This window comes from Alternaria atra (genome assembly GCF_907166805.1).
Source record: "Alternaria atra isolate CS162 genome assembly, contig: 23, whole genome shotgun sequence".
In the NCBI taxonomy this organism is placed as follows: domain Eukaryota; kingdom Fungi; phylum Ascomycota; class Dothideomycetes; order Pleosporales; family Pleosporaceae; genus Alternaria; species Alternaria atra.
Genome location: NW_025091321.1, coordinates 2303219 through 2318460, shown reverse-complemented (window position 1 = coordinate 2318460; position 15242 = coordinate 2303219). Strand labels below are relative to the sequence as shown.

Here is a 15242-nt window from a genome sequence, read left to right as displayed (position 1 = left end):
CGTAACCTGGCAGTCATGGTTCGGCACCTGTAGCTTATTAAAATATTATGCCGAGGATTACATGGTCAGATGATCTGCCCAAGAACTCTTGTTCGATTTGAGCGCGCAAGGCGGTCTACGCCAAGGTCAGATCCAAGAGTTTAAGCCTCCATGTCTAGAATTCTGTCTACAGCATGGTGGAGGTATATTCCTATCTACTCAAGTGAGAACTAGAGACTTTCACAATGCTAATACCTCCTTTCCAACCATAAGGCTTTTTTACATCACTCATCTCTCCTATCCTTCCCTCTCTAGTCGTGCAGTAGGTTGGATCACAACGAGTGGGTTCGGGCGCCAGCTTTCTATTGAGGCCGCGTAGTGCTTATGGTGGTTAGCGAGATGGACAATTCTAGCAGCGCAACACTGGTACTCGTAATTAACTTAATCGGGAAGTTAGACTGCTCATCTTCCACACCATAATACGAAGTACGACCGCCAAACGTCACGAAGTTGTAGTCCTGGCTCGTCACAAGCAGTATGCATCGATCGATTGGAACAGTTCAACAATCACTGGCATTGGTTTGGGCCGGGCGAACAGTATTCGATGTCCATTGAACAGAAAAAGAAATTCCCCTGAAGAGATTGAAGAGCTAGGTAAAACTATACAGGTAGGACTTGTTCACCCCGAAGTGCACTTGGAATGGTGATCGTGAGACATTGCGGCGCAATTCCACACGGTCTCTCCGCGTCTTTCGTAAGAGCGGTGTCTACTCTTTCGCACCCCAGGGTATGAGCATGATCTAGGGAAGCTGAAGGCGATGCTTCGGAGATGACCATCCACCACGGTGATTCAGAATCGGTCCTCTATCTTCGTCAACTTTTCCTCAATCGAGAAGTACATGCTGGTTGAATGTCTATATAAGACATTGCAGTTCCCTTCTCTTCAATCCATCACAGCTATCGGCTTCAGTCACTCACTACCATACTCTCTTTACTAAACCCACACTCCTTAGAATCTCTCGATCATCCCAACACACTTCAAAATGCACTTCAACTTCTCCATCATTGCCGTGGCCGTCGCTGCCATGAGGTATGCGAAATCCAAAGTACATCATCTACCTCGCTAACCCTTTGAATAGCGTCGCCGTCGAGGCTGTCCCCGCGGGTGGTCGCAACAGGGCGGGAGCCAAGCAGGGTGCCAAAGACCACGCCGGAGACGTCTTTGGAGGCGCCACCACTGCTGCTGGATTCATCCCATCGACTGCTGGCAAGTAAGTCTAAGACTCAACTATCTCCTCCAGCAACGCGGAAGCTGACATATGAATTAGGCATGTGGCCCACAACTGCTGCGTCAACGACGGCGGCTGGCAATACAACAAGCGCGCTCAAGACCTTACCGTCACTGTGTGCAAGCAATTCTCAAGCGCCCAGATGTACAACAACGCTTGCACTGAGGTTGCTGGATCTGGTCCCATCTCTGGTGATGCATTCTACAACGCTTGCAAGAACCTGGCTCCTGGTGACAACACTGTTGGCGCTGGATACCGCGCTACCTGCTAAGCAGCCAATGAAGTTGCAGATTTGCGACGGGCGGCATTGTTCATCGACGGGGGAACTTGAAGGGACGATTCAAGAGATAATGAGGCTTGCGGGTTAATCTTCATGTCATTCTTTACGCTACTCTGAGGAGTGGATAATATTTTTTTAGTACTTAATATCAACATGGTTCTTTGTTAAACTGAGACCAAAAGTGACAACTTCTATCATCCAAACGAGCCCATACAAACAAACAAACTAAGCAGTAAAAACACCAGAACGAGACAGAAATCTTTGAATCTTATCATCATATTATTATCCCTCATATTAATCTGATCTCTCAAAGATCTCTATCCCCATGACCCATGAACGCCTAGCTACCGAGCCGAATCCCCAGTGGTATATGCGCATCCCAAAAAATTCACTTTTGTGTTCCCGATCCTATAACTTTTTCTGTTGTCCTTCCATTACTTCTCCACGTCTCCTTCCCCCAATGTCTGCTGAGTAGACGACTTTAGCGAACCGTTCATCGGTGCTGGGCACCGTAGGTGTGCTCATAAGCATTGCTAATACTCTTGTGGTGCTCAACAACCTTGTTCTTCAATCCCCTCCACACCTTCTGGTAGTTCCTGGGACCGAGCTCCTCCTCGCTAGAGCTCGCAGTAGAAGTAGCAGCGCCCTTGCGTGGTGCGTCAGCGCTCTGGCGGGGGCTAGAAGCAGTAGATGAGCTGCGTGATGCCGAAGGAGAGAAGCTCGGGCTGTAGTAGACGGCGAATGCGGAGTTCATTTCTTGGTGGTGCTTCTTGAGGGCTTTCCATGCCTTGGAGGCGTTTGTGGGGTTGCGCTGGCTGGAGGAAGTAGAGGGGTTGCGGGAGGTTTGAGTGGAGCTTGATGGGGTGAAGCTTGCGGGAGAGCCGGTGTAGTAGGTGTTGTAGGCGGCGTTGACGCTCTCGTGGTGGGCCTTTGCGTGGGCCGCAACGGAGGAGAGGAAGTTGGTCATTTTGGTAGTGGTTGTTTGAGATTGGTAGTAGCAAGAGTAGTAGTAGTGGTAGTAGTAGTAGTAGTTGCTTTGCTTGCTAGAAGATTGTAGTATGCTTTACTGTGCTGATGCCCTCATCCTCACGTACCCACCCATCCCTTTATACTCCCCCAGGGCATCCCCCAGAATATTCTTCTATGACACCCGCCAAGCATCACCGGTCACACCTTACGACCAAAGTCTTCGCCAGATTTTTACTCACCACACCGTTGCGCACGCCCTGCACATGGCCACGAAACGATCGTGAGATTCTAGGGTGTGCGCCTTGCTGATTGGCCACGAGGCTGACAAACCCACAGAATTCTTGTCAACGAACACCTTCACAGGGCGTGAGAGGGTCCGTGCTACCGTCATTTTGACCATGAGGTGTCCACGCCCTACCTTGGTGCATCTTTTCCGAAGGCGCGCCGGAGCCTTTCCCGTCGGCGGCTAATTTTGTCAGGGCGCATGTTGGGTGTAAAGGCGCGGTGACGAGTTTTCGGTCGTGTCCGTTAGCTGCTAGAAGACTGCCTTTGGAGGTATGGTGGGGGAAAACTCTGTTATTGGCTGTCCGCCTCTGTCGCACCACGGTGTGTACCTGATCCACGCAGGGCCTTTCCCGCCTCCAAGTTGCCCGTCGGATGCCAAGTTTGCTTCTGTGCTTTTAGTCTAGACGCTGCTGTTGCGCTGGGAGTGGATGTTTGTACGTAAAGAAGCTGTTTTACCTTGTGCGCATGTCCGTTAACTGTTAGAGAAATGCCTTTGGAGGTTTGGCGACGAAAATTTGATGTTTGGTGAGGGCTTGGGCGCGTGACGACGATGTGGACAATGTGGATAGGGGGTTGTGGTGTGACAGCAAGTGAGTGATTTTCCGCAAACCCACGATCGCGTCCGCCGATTCTTCTCGATGGTGCGAAGTTGTCATCTGAGGATCGTGACTCTGAGAGTCTTGCGACGTGCGCCAGATGATGAGCTCACGACCACAAGCATCATGCAGCATAGCACCACGCAGTATCAGCAACTCAACGCTCTCTGCATCAACGCAGGATTGTCGCAAACATCAGCACGATACGAGCTCACATTCGTCACCAAGCGGCCAATCGACAACTCGGCGCAAGTTCATGTTTCTGGTCGAACGTCACAAGTCAAACGACGCCGCCGAAGGCATAGAGACACCTATTGCGCGAAAATCTATAGATCCAATGTTGAGTACACGACACCGTTCATAGTCGGATTGCGAGATACCCCACACTCCACCATACCAGCAACAGCAAGCCTGCTGGCCAATTGCCCGCTATCGTACTACGAGTTCGCACCGCACCAGCGATTATCGGGTCTCCTGTGGGGTAAACATAGCCATTGCTAGTCGACTGCCCATAAACGCTTCCTCCACTTTCACCGGAACCAATTCCCAACGGATTTGGCTCCCGCGTTAATGTGACGATTGTGGTGACAGGCTGGAGAGTCTTCGTAGCACCTTGGACGACTACAGCAGTGCCACTGTGCTCCAGGCTCAGAGTTGTGCCATCGACAGTGATGGGCGTGCCTCCCGGAACAAGAGTTGTGCCAGGACCCATGATGATGTAGCCAGCGCGATTCGGCGTGTAGACGTGATCTTTGAAGGTCAAGGCAGCTGCGACTGTGGTGTATACATCGCCAAATATTGGAGTGATACTGGACGTTTCGCCATTGACGATGAGCGCTGTCGCCGAAGGTGCGAGCTTTAGTGTTGTTCCAGATATAGTCAGTGGTTCGCCGCCAGGAGAAAGTGTTTGGCCTACAATTACGTATTGCGCCTGCGCATTGGGCGCGATGGTTCTGGTACCGATGGTGAGTGTCGGTGGAAGTGGAATTGGTGGCAGCGAGACAGGAGGTTCAGTAAGTGCAGGCTGCGCAGGCTGCAGCGAGATGACGGCAGTACCAACGACAACCTTCGTCTTGCCATCTGATGTTTCTATTGCAATAGGTATGTCTCCGACAGTAATTGCCTGACCAGGTGTAAGAGTGAGAGAACCCCCTACTACGAAACCACCGCCACTTGGATCTTGGCCGATGACGACGTCAGATGCACCAATCGATATCGTTGCTTGCGGAGGTTTCTCTGTGCTTGCTTGTGCTGTTGCCTCCTGGATGGTAGAACCATGTTGTTCCCCGACTGGAGTATCTAGCCAACCTGTTGCAGGTATTTCAAACACTGGCGAACATCTTCGACATGGCCGCGTAGAACTGAAGTTAGGTTCAGGGATCTCGTGATGGCCGTTAGGATCTCCAATCTCCGTCACAGCTGGTGGTATTGGTCTCAGGCCTTGAACGGTTGATATCATTGGTGGCGTCCCTGTAGCATTTCCTTGAGACGTGATTGCTATAGTCGTTACATCTGTTGGTGATATGTTTGTTGGAATGTTTGCAATGACTGAGGTCGGTAAAGGCGCTGTTGGAGTGATAGACGATGGAGCTAGCGTTGAAGGTATGGGACCTGGCGTTGACAAAAAAGTGCTACGAGGAGATCCAAGTTGCTGCGAAGGTATCAATTCGAGACGGCGTGATGAGTGAGTTGCAGGCGCAGTATCTATGGGTGCGCCGAAGTTGGAGTCTAATGACAACACACGTCAGGTCAGTTATTCGGTAGCAGGGCTAGTCAGCGTCACTTACTTGGTTCCAATATCACTGAATTCTTGCCTCCCGTTGCCGCTGTCGACCCATAGTTGTGTAATTCTTTCTCAAGTCAGCGTAACAGATTCTCGCGTTCCGTGAACCTCAACGGCCAGCGCGTACCCGCTGATAGTAGTGCAGATGTAACACCTATCCAAGTGACGCCTAAGCACAACAAGTGACACAACGAGAGATTGGTAGCAGAGTGGATTATGCGCATGATAGTTTGTAGGGTCGGTATCATAGAGCCATGATGTGGGAGTAGTGACCGCCGCGAGAAACAGGAAATCCGCAGCCTTACATTTCACCCAGGTGACAACCCTACTCAAAATACTTGATGGGGGATCTGAGCGAGCAATCAAATATGGTGAATGGAAAATCTCCGCCTTCTACATATACCGACGAAGTGGCCGGTGACTGGAATAAAGACTAGGACAGTGGTACACAACATCTACTTAGATTGCAGTTGATTAGACTCTCATAGAACCTGGGGTTACTATTGTGCCGATTGGAAACGCCCGAGTGTGGAGATGGCTTTACCCGGAGCGGGAACGCAACCTTATACGCCAGCTGGGTGTTTACCAGAGACCGGTTCCCTTCCAGGAAGCTTAGCGAGCCGCGACCCTTGTCCAAAACCCAGCTTTGCTGCAAAGCTGACAACACTTCTCATGAGCGAACGAGTCATCATTGCGCGGGTTCTGATAAGTGTCCACGACCAGGTCGAAGGATTTCAAAGACAGGGTTGGAGAAGGAATGCCATGTGCGCGAGCAATGCACTAATGTGCAAGGTACGTTTGTTATCATCGGGGTCTCCGTCAACTCATGGCTATCTCGATATGACGATAGCTGAGCGTGAACGACTTGGTTTTCTGATATAGTAGTAGTGCAGACTTTGGATCCTGGTCATATTTTGTGTACGAGCTTTCTTGACAATGCACTAAATCTCCAGCTCTTGGACACTCAGACGTAGTCCTTGATCCCTCAGAGCAAATGCAAGTTGTCGACACAACATATAGGTCGAGGAGAACCTGTACGAAGCGCCCGGCACGGGTGGCGTTGTTGACATTCAACCGGATCCATTCAGGCGATAATCCTTCAATGCAACGCTGGACATACGTGGTAAAGATATGTAGAATATGTTTTCAGGCGGCAGCTAGAAACATCCTTCTCTGTAGCGCAGGATCATTGAACACGCATTCACCGGCCTGCCGTCGACGCGATACTATCTGGGCACGGAAGAGCTTCTGGAAAGCCGATCTCTTGGTCATGCGGTCACTTTTGCGGGCGATAGCAGGAAATTCATGTGTAGAGCCGGCCGATGGTTCGCTCGGTATCTTTGTACGATGGATCAAGGGACAGACGGCCGATAGACGATGTTGATGATTGGTCTTATGGCCACAAGGTAGCTGACGTGACCCAACTGCCGCTGACTGCAGGACTTCAGCCTTTTTCGGGAGCGAGATATTCTCCTATCACCGTATACAACGAGACGAAATAACGAAATGAGCAGCATCAGTAGATGTTGGATAAAATGCAACGTTAGCGTACCACGTGCGACTAGCAGTTGCGACACCTGGGCATAACCTTGAAAGGTTGCAACGCAGCAGTGCATTGCAGCGCTCAATTGCCGGAGCTCGTCAATGCTCAGGAGGATACTACCTGATCAGAATAGTTGTACTTTTCCAAATGCTAGCCAGGTAATGGACAGACGATCCGGCGTTATCTATAGTTGGTCTCCTCATGCTGTGGTGAATGCCTCCGATTTGAGACAGTAAATACAGAGTCAGAAGTAAGGCGATCAATCTCCCAACCGTGTAAATTGTGTTGATCAAGATTTTACCAGCATGAGATGTGTGCTCGCGTTGTTCCTGTTGATGGTTGGAATGTTGGGGCGAAGGGCAGGCGGAGCGCAACTTCTCGCTTACTGCTAGCGTATCTTGGCACCAACGCAGCTGCGAAAATCAGTTTCGCGAATTTCATCTTCGACTTCTGACAAGCGCCAACTAACCCCACGACAACACAGATTGCACCAGGAGACCCGACATCAGGTACGCTATACAGAACGCCCTCTATTCGAATACTCGGAGCCGTTCAGCATTGCGACACTCGAAACTGCCCCGCGAATGTCCCGCCGCCGTCAGCCTACGCCAAATGGAATGTAGGGTCGCACGCGAGTCGCTCGATATCTATACTTTCTACAGCAGGCTATACATGACGACGGACTTTGCTGGCAGTTGGAGCAATGCTGCGGCTTCGTCGACTTATAATTGAGAATAAAGACTAATTTGATTGTGTGGGACAGCGTCTTCTGAACAACCGCAATCATGGGGTATCTATCTTTCCCTCCCCCTCACACCACTGCAACCGCTAAAACTCGCCAGTATTTCACGAGACTCTCGCCACAAGCGTTCCGCGTCCGGTGCGAAGCGCGCATACTACCGCAAGAAGAGGTATGCATAACCCGATCGCTTCTCTAGTCATGTCTAACATGGCTTCAGGGCTTTCGAGAAGGGCCGCCAGCCTGCCAATACCCGTATTGGCACAAAGCGTGTTCATCTTGTCCGCACCCGTGGCGGCAACCGCAAGTTCCGTGCTCTTCGTCTCGAAGCCGGCAACTTCTCCTGGGGCTCCGAGGGCATCGCCAAGAAGACCCGTGTCATCGGTGTCGTCTACCACCCCTCCAACAACGAGCTTGTCCGTACCAACACCCTGACCCGCTCCGCTATCGTCCAGATCGATGCCGCTCCTTTCCGACAATGGTACGAGGCCCACTACGGCTCTTCGCTCGGCCGCAGGAGGCAGGCCAAGGCCGGTGAGAAGGAGGAGGACAAGAAGAAGTCCAACTCGGTCACCAAGAAGCAGGCCGACCGCTTGAAGAACGGAGGAAAGATTGAGAACGCTGTTGAGAAGCAGTTCGAGGCCGGTCGTCTGTACGCCGCTGTCTCTTCCCGTCCCGGCCAGAGCGGTCGCTGCGACGGCTACGTCCTCGAGGGTGAGGAGCTTGCTTTCTACCAGCGTCTCCTCAGGAAGTAGAGAGTGATATTTGGGGCTTCTTCGGTGCATTGGTCAGGTCAAAATGGGTGTTTAGTCATGTATCTGGTCTGCATAGTCGCGGGACACTGAATGCACTCGGCATGATAACGCCACTTCTCTAGATACCACGAGACTACGAATCATGGGTTTCAAATGTTCATGTGAAAGGTCTTTTTCCTTTGCCGTTCATGCTCGCCGTTTACCTTCTTACCGCTCCTCGTTGTGATTGATTCGATACGGCCCAGCTATACTTGATCATAACATTTTGCTCGTTTCATTACAGTTGTTACATCTTCATCGTGCGAGTACGATTACTGAGAACAAGGTTATACCTGACTGTACAATTAATCATCATCATCGTTGTCCATGACCCAATTCCAAGCTCTTTCACATGCCAACCCCTCTTTCCATCTCTCGCAGCCACACTCTTCCGCATCAAGCCCTATCCCTACCATCCACGGAACTCCTGCACCCGAGACTCTGGATCACGTACCTCGGCACACATCCGCATCCATCCTTGTATCCAGTTACAACTTCGACGCCGCAACCGGAGAGCCGACCTGTAGTAGCCGCTGTCAGCTTACATTCACATGTTACAAAACGCAAGCAGGATAGCAGTAGTAATAGCAAGTAAAGATCATAAAAAAAAGCATTTGCATTGTGGGTTACGTTTTTACAGACTCTATTGGTCTGGACATTGGTACAGAGGTTACATGATCAGGATATCGCAGTAGATGTAAAGAAAAAGGTTTTCATGGCAACGCAAGAGTACAAGGGCAGGTTACAACTTGGAGGCTCCCTTGGGCGGACCTACATTCGTAATCTCGTTGTACAACAACCTGGTAAATATGTTAGCACATGCTCATGTTTTCCAGCAATGTGGGAAGGGGGAGGAAGAAAACTTACGAAGTCAAGAACTCAGCGTAATCCTCACCGGTAACCTGTCCCTCAAAGTACTTGGCGGCAAGATGGAACTTGTTCCCCTTGGGCGCCTTGTCACTCAGCGCCTTAGCCTGCTCGTGCAGGAGCTTGAGCGCGTAGTCCTTGGTAACCTTCTTGCCTTCAGCAGTCTCGACGTTATGCCTAGTCCACTGCCACAGTTGTGATCGTGAGACCTCGGCGGTGGCAGCGTCTTCCATAAGGTAGTTAATGGGTACGCAGCCGACGCCGCGGACCCAGGCTTCCATGTAACTGAGACCAATGTCGAGGTTCTTGCGGATACCGTCTTCGGTTACCTTGCCGGGTACGTTCATGTTGAGAAGATCGTTGGCAGTGATGTGGACATCTTCGCGACGGACGAACATTTGGTTGGGGGTAGGCATATGCTCGTTGAAGACTTCGCTTGCGATAGCAGCGAGAGCTGGGTGGGCTACCCAGGTACCGTCGTGACCGGCGCGTGCCTCGCGAAGCTTGTCGGCACGCACCTTGGCCATGGCGGCATCATTTGCTTGTTGGTCGTTCTTGATGGGGATCTGGGCTGCCATGCCGCCCATGGCGTGGACACCGCGCCTGTGGCATGTCTTGATGAGGAGCTTGACGTAGGCGTCCATGAATGGTGAGGTCATGGTGACGGAGTCGCGATCGGGAAGGACGAAGTTGGGGTTCTGGCGGAAGCGCTTGATGGTGCTGAAGATGTAGTCCCAGCGGCCGCAGTTGAGACCTGAGGAATGATCGCGGAGCTCGTAGATGATCTGTGAAGCTGTTAGTATAACCCTTGTATATCAGTACTGCGCTCAACATACCTCGTCCATCTCGAAGGCGGCAGTAATGGTCTCAATCAAGACGGTACCACGGATGGTTCCACGCTTCATACCAATGTAGTCCTGGGCCAGGTTGAAAACATCGTTCCACAGCCTAGCCTCAAGATGTGACTCCATCTTGGGCAGGTAGAAGTATGGTCCCGTTCCGCGCTTGACAAGCTCGTGTGCGTTGTGGAAGAAGTACAGTCCAAAGTCGAACAGTCCACCAGAGATGGGCTCGCCATCAACGGTGAAGTGCTTCTCCTCAAGATGCCAGCCTCGTGCGCGAGCAATGAGTGTGGGTAGTGTTCGGTCGGTGCGAAGCTTGTACTCCTTCTCACCTTGCTTGAAGTCGACCTGCTTGCGGATGGCATCGTAGAGGTTGAGTTGGCCGTTGATCATGTTGTCCCATGTTGGTGCAGATGAATCTGGAGGACGTCAGCTACCGCGTCATGCACTCGGAGTGGTAAAATACATACCCTCAAAGTCGGCCATGTATGTCCAGACATTTGAGTTCAAGGCATTGACAACCATCTTGCGATCTGTCGGGCCAGTGATCTCGACGCGCCTGTCGACGAGACCTGGCGCTGGCGGTGCGCCCTTCCAAGCATCGTTCTCACGGATGTGCTTGGTCTCTGGGAGGAAGTCGAGAAGGTTTCCCTTGTCAAGCTCAGCTTGTCGGATTACTCGTCGCTGAAGCAGCGCTTTCCGGCGCTCATTGAATGTGCGGTGGAGGAGCGCAAGGAACACGCAAGCGTCCTTGCTGAGGATGTGACGGTTCTGGTCGTTGAGGTCGCCGAGGATGTTGACCTCTCGTAGGATACTATCGGCACTAGCTGCCATTATGAAATATGTATATGTTTTTGTACAATTGATGAATGTATTCAGGGTACAAAAAGAGGAATGCAGTGAGGTATGCAGCGTGCGGAGAGGGCTGGGCGGCCGGTAGATAATATATTCATGATACAAACGTCACCCATCTTGATGTCTGGGCCGAGGATCATGTTTCGTCGGCAGACGTATGCAGGCTAGTCGGCTGGCCGTGAATGGTAAACTCCAGGCCCAGGTTCGGGGGAGGGGAGCTTCAAGCTTGTGACGATGCCAAGTCCGGAGCTCAGATGCGGGGATAACCCAACCCGTTAGCACTAACGCGCCCGATCAGCACAACAAACTCTGACGAACAGTGGGCTCAGACATGATTAAACGCGAAATATGCTTGCACGATATCGCTGTAGTAATGATTCACACAAAGACTCATGGATAGCGGAGGCTGCTGACGGATCGTACCGGCAAGTGACGGAAGTCGTGATGCTGATGCTTGATAGCAAGTGCGTCGCCGATAGCTTCGCCGGCCACTTCCGATGGCGCGTACATCTGAGAGTGCGCATTCTTACCACGGCACTTACGCGACAGTGCTGGAGTCTAGGAAAGCTCTTATGGTTCTCAATCATATCATCAGCGGTGTGAGGGTAGTGTCGATCGCGGAGCGAAAACGTCAATTAATCGTCATCTGCACATGTCGAGCACGGGAATAACACCAGCGTGAAGCATCGGAAACCATGCAGACAGAAAACACGAAATAGGACATAGTGCGTCACATGGCATCATACGATGAATGCTTCGTTCTTTGGTCTGGTTCTATGAGGTAAAGAAACCATACTCTCCTATGTAGCCGAGGTACGCCTAGCATGCGGAGGCCTTGGAGCGCAGGATATGTATGGTTGAAATACCGAAGAAATGAGTGTTTTGAGTGTACGCCTTTTCTAATTCGAAGGGGTTCATAGCACACTAGAGCTGCTTTCTAGCTTCGCTCTAGAAATATGCCGCATCCTTGACTGATAACGATATCTTTAAGAGGCTGTCTAGGAAACCTTGACTGACTTCCGCCTAGACATATCGACAGCAAAACATCCAGTCACCCATACCGTCTCTGTCAAGACCGCGAAACATCACAGTCCTATCAATTAGACCTTCGTCGGTGTGATCTCAAACGGAGTGTTCTCAGCCTTCAAACCCCAACTGCAGACTCCGCTTGAACCACAGCTTCCGGAAAGGTTCTCTCCAACCGCAAAATGACCCTCCGCCTCAAACGTCGCCTTGTACTCCTTACCCTGGTACAACACATCGGCCACGTGCGTGAACTTCAGGTTGAAGTCACCGGTCGCGAAACCGTTGCTACCCTCAAGCACGTTCATGACCCAGTAGCCGTTGGACGTGGCGTCGCATGGCCAGGTACGGTCGAGAGGTGACTCGCCCTTGGTGTACCATTGCGCTTTGCAGTTCTGGGTAGTGTGTTAGTCAGGGTGTTGAGGTAGGAGAGGGAAGAGGATGGACGTACGAGGCCTTGACTTCCTCCTGGCACGATTACGTCGCTGCCATCGGACTCGGCGGTACCGAGGTTGATCTCGTTCGGGTCGGTCACTTCGGCTGTGATTTGGGCCCATGGATAGCTACCGGGCCGTCCCGATGGGCTATAGGAACTCACGCTGGAGACTTGGAAGTTCTGAAGCACAGTTTGACGGGCTGCGAGGGGAGATGCAGCGGCTGAAGATGCGATTGCCAAAACGGCTGTGAAGGCGGTTTGGGTGAACTGCATGGTGAAGGTAGGTTTGAGGCGCTGATTGTTGGTGTCTAGAAACTGGTTGACTTTTCTTCCAACACGTTCGTTCTTATACACTACTTGAGGCCTCCCAATACGAAATTCTCCATCATCGTACATCCGCCTTCCCGAACGAGTACCCACGATATCCTGTCCTTGGAGAGCTTGACAGGATGCACTGCAGTAGTCACTCCACATTCAGGCACCCTGTGTCTAATTTTAGAAAGATCGACGGCAGCGTACTTGTACAAACTCCACTTCAGATACTACTTTGCTGATGCTCGTAACATTCTTGTAAAGAGTCCTGAATGGCATACACATTTCGTAAACACGAGCAGGAGGGGTCCAGTCGACACGACACTTCCAACCCGAAGACGACGGAGGCCCGGTCGTACGACGTCATATCAAAGCAACAGTCAGAGTTATACGAAACTAGTCCACTTACACTGCTTACACATGATCAAGCAAGCCGACTTCCACACCGAAAATATCCGCGACATGGGAATTTATTATCTTGGCTGCACTTTAGCAATGTGGCAGTTTCAGCAGCGGGAATATCCACACGAAGGACATGCGCCAAGAGAAAATTGGAATGCTCATATAAAAGCGTCCCATGAATGCTCGATAATGTCTGATGGTGAGAAGAACTTTTGGTATGGGAACACGTCATAATACTCATACTGTCGTACAATGGGATGGCTTTCTAATATTCGTTGATCCAAAGTAGCTTTCTTTGCTCTTTCTAATTAAGATTTGTGTATCTGGCGTGTTTCGCTGTCACCGCTCGCCGCCCCTCATCTTCAGGAACTCGATAAATTCGAGGTATTCATTGTATACGTCTTGTATCTGTCGTCTGGCGTCGTCTTGCTTTCGAATGCGCCTTCGACGTATTGCGATCGCGCAATCTAAGGATGGGGAGTTAGCCTAGCGCAGCAAAACAAATATTTGGGGGTAGTGGTGACGTAGCAGGCGCGGGCATGCCAGTGGTGTCATAGGCACCGCATCCCATATTGTTAGTGGGGCTCAACTTACTTGCGAAAGGCTTGCAACACCACTCGCGAAACCTAGGTGAAGCAGCCAAGACAGCAGTCAGAATCGCGAATAATGCAACACAGACGCTGATAAAGGCGAAGATGTCTTGTCGCGACCATCCCGGCTGGATCGACTCGGAGGTGTTACTATCGCGAACAGATGGTATTGTAACCGCTTCGATGAAAGCACTCGATATAAGTACGACCAAAATGATTAATCGCTGCATGTTTCATGCTAAATAAAAGGATAGGTGCTAGTAAACTTAGGCAGAATGATGGTGACTGTGTTTATGAACGCGCTTCGGCGGATCGCTGAGGATATTATATTCGCAGCTAGAATAAGGGGGCCTGTTACTGACTTGCTAAAGGTGGCCTTGGCTGTCGGCGAGACAAATGAATTGAGAGACAGTGCTTTTCAGAGCAAAAGCCCTAACAACATTGCGCATCGGGAGCGACGGGTCTTTCGGCCTGTTTCAAGGTAGGCTCCCTTGCCATCATCAGGAGCCAGGGGATCTACGCACTGGTACCACCAAGCCGGTTATCCCTCATGAATAGTGCCTACAGGTACGCCTGCTAGCGTGGCGCTAGAGAGAACCGTTGGCGTGGCTTCTGGGGTTCGAAGACGCCACACAGATATTCCGGGTGCCATGCTGGGCCCAGCCGGTCCACTGCCTATGCTGAATCACCTCTCTTGCAGCCCTGTCTGTCCTTGAATGGTGCCGCGCTAGAAAGCAGCACCTGTAGGTGCTAGATAAAGCCATGCTAACGACTTCACTGGGGCGAGCTGCCTGTGTCAACGCATGCACGACGCCTTGGTGCTGAGAAAGACGGCGTGAGGAGAGGACCGCACCTGCGGGGCACCCAGCTGACGGCTTGTGCAAGCTGCGACCTCGTGGCACTCTAACCTTATGTCAAAATACAGATTCCACGTGTCGGCAGGGTTGTGAGCCAAATCCTGTGCCGTATTAGGAAAACTCCGAGGTCACGTGCAAGTATGGCTGTCTTCGTCCCAAGTTAACATTACGTACGATGATCATTGCTTGAATTCTTATGGCTGGGACTAGCACAAAGATTACAGCAGCGCGCTCAAGGAGGAAGAGCCAAAGGCGCGCTCCGTTTTGCTTACCTTCCACACGCACGGTGTTTGTCTTGTTGGCTGAATACCTATAACTACTTGCACCATCATGACAACGAGAGATCTTGCATTGTCACTCTGAAAGAAGGTGCTGAGAACTGCGGCGTCAAAGACAGATCATTTACATTTCATTCTGGGTGGGGACTTACAACATCTATCAAGGGAGGTGTGCACCAAGAGAATTGGTCAAAATAATACATCTTCACTCCCGTTGGAGTGTACATGGAAACTATGACCGTAATCACTGGACTGCCAATGTCTTCGTGTTGCACCTGAGCTGAGCCACTGGCTGTGCATGGAACGGCTCCAAGGCAACAGATCGCACAAATCGCGCAGATTGTAGCCTCTTGGCAATTTCAGCATTCCGTATCTCTCACAAAAGTATCGGATTGTCTCTCACTACGAAGTCCTTGATGGGCTTTCCAATCATACCTCTCAACTACACGATCTGACCGAACAGCGTTGGCAGTGCCGACGAAACCAACGCTTCTAAGGATTGAAAATGCCCACCGGTCCAATC

The 15242-nt window shown here is 51.2% G+C and overlaps 6 protein-coding genes across 6 annotated transcripts; 2 read left to right on the top strand and 4 right to left on the bottom strand.

Moving 5' to 3' along the window:
- Positions 1-1022: 1022 nt before the first annotated feature.
- Positions 1023-1539, top strand: ALTATR162_LOCUS4371 (uncharacterized protein; the record flags this gene model as incomplete). Its single annotated transcript, XM_043311982.1, has 3 exons — positions 1023-1069; positions 1119-1250; positions 1308-1539. The coding sequence occupies 3 exons, from the start codon at positions 1023-1025 to the stop codon at positions 1537-1539; spliced, it is 411 nt and encodes a 136-aa protein (XP_043167917.1).
- Positions 1540-2041: 502 nt separating this feature from the next.
- ALTATR162_LOCUS4370 (uncharacterized protein) lies at positions 2042-2515 on the bottom strand (the record flags this gene model as incomplete). The annotated part of the gene is made up of 1 exon (XM_043311981.1): positions 2042-2515. The coding sequence occupies one exon, from the start codon at positions 2513-2515 to the stop codon at positions 2042-2044; it is 474 nt and encodes a 157-aa protein (XP_043167916.1).
- Positions 2516-3756: 1241 nt separating this feature from the next.
- ALTATR162_LOCUS4369 (uncharacterized protein) lies at positions 3757-4857 on the bottom strand (the record flags this gene model as incomplete). The annotated part of the gene is made up of 1 exon (XM_043311980.1): positions 3757-4857. One exon carries the CDS (start codon positions 4855-4857, stop codon positions 3757-3759), a length of 1101 nt encoding a protein of 366 aa, XP_043167915.1.
- Positions 4858-7509: 2652 nt separating this feature from the next.
- ALTATR162_LOCUS4368 (uncharacterized protein) lies at positions 7510-8218 on the top strand (the record flags this gene model as incomplete). The annotated part of the gene is made up of 3 exons (XM_043311979.1): positions 7510-7514; positions 7567-7635; positions 7684-8218. 3 exons carry the CDS (start codon positions 7510-7512, stop codon positions 8216-8218), a joined length of 609 nt encoding a protein of 202 aa, XP_043167914.1.
- Positions 8219-8999: 781 nt separating this feature from the next.
- Positions 9000-10800, bottom strand: ALTATR162_LOCUS4367 (uncharacterized protein; the record flags this gene model as incomplete). The annotated part of the gene is made up of 4 exons (XM_043311978.1): positions 9000-9057; positions 9125-9909; positions 9961-10385; positions 10437-10800. 4 exons carry the CDS (start codon positions 10798-10800, stop codon positions 9000-9002), a joined length of 1632 nt encoding a protein of 543 aa, XP_043167913.1.
- A 1121-nt stretch (positions 10801-11921) lies between these two features.
- ALTATR162_LOCUS4366 (uncharacterized protein) lies at positions 11922-12553 on the bottom strand (the record flags this gene model as incomplete). Its single annotated transcript, XM_043311977.1, has 2 exons — positions 11922-12239; positions 12296-12553. 2 exons carry the CDS (start codon positions 12551-12553, stop codon positions 11922-11924), a joined length of 576 nt encoding a protein of 191 aa, XP_043167912.1.
- Positions 12554-15242: the final 2689 nt, after the last annotated feature.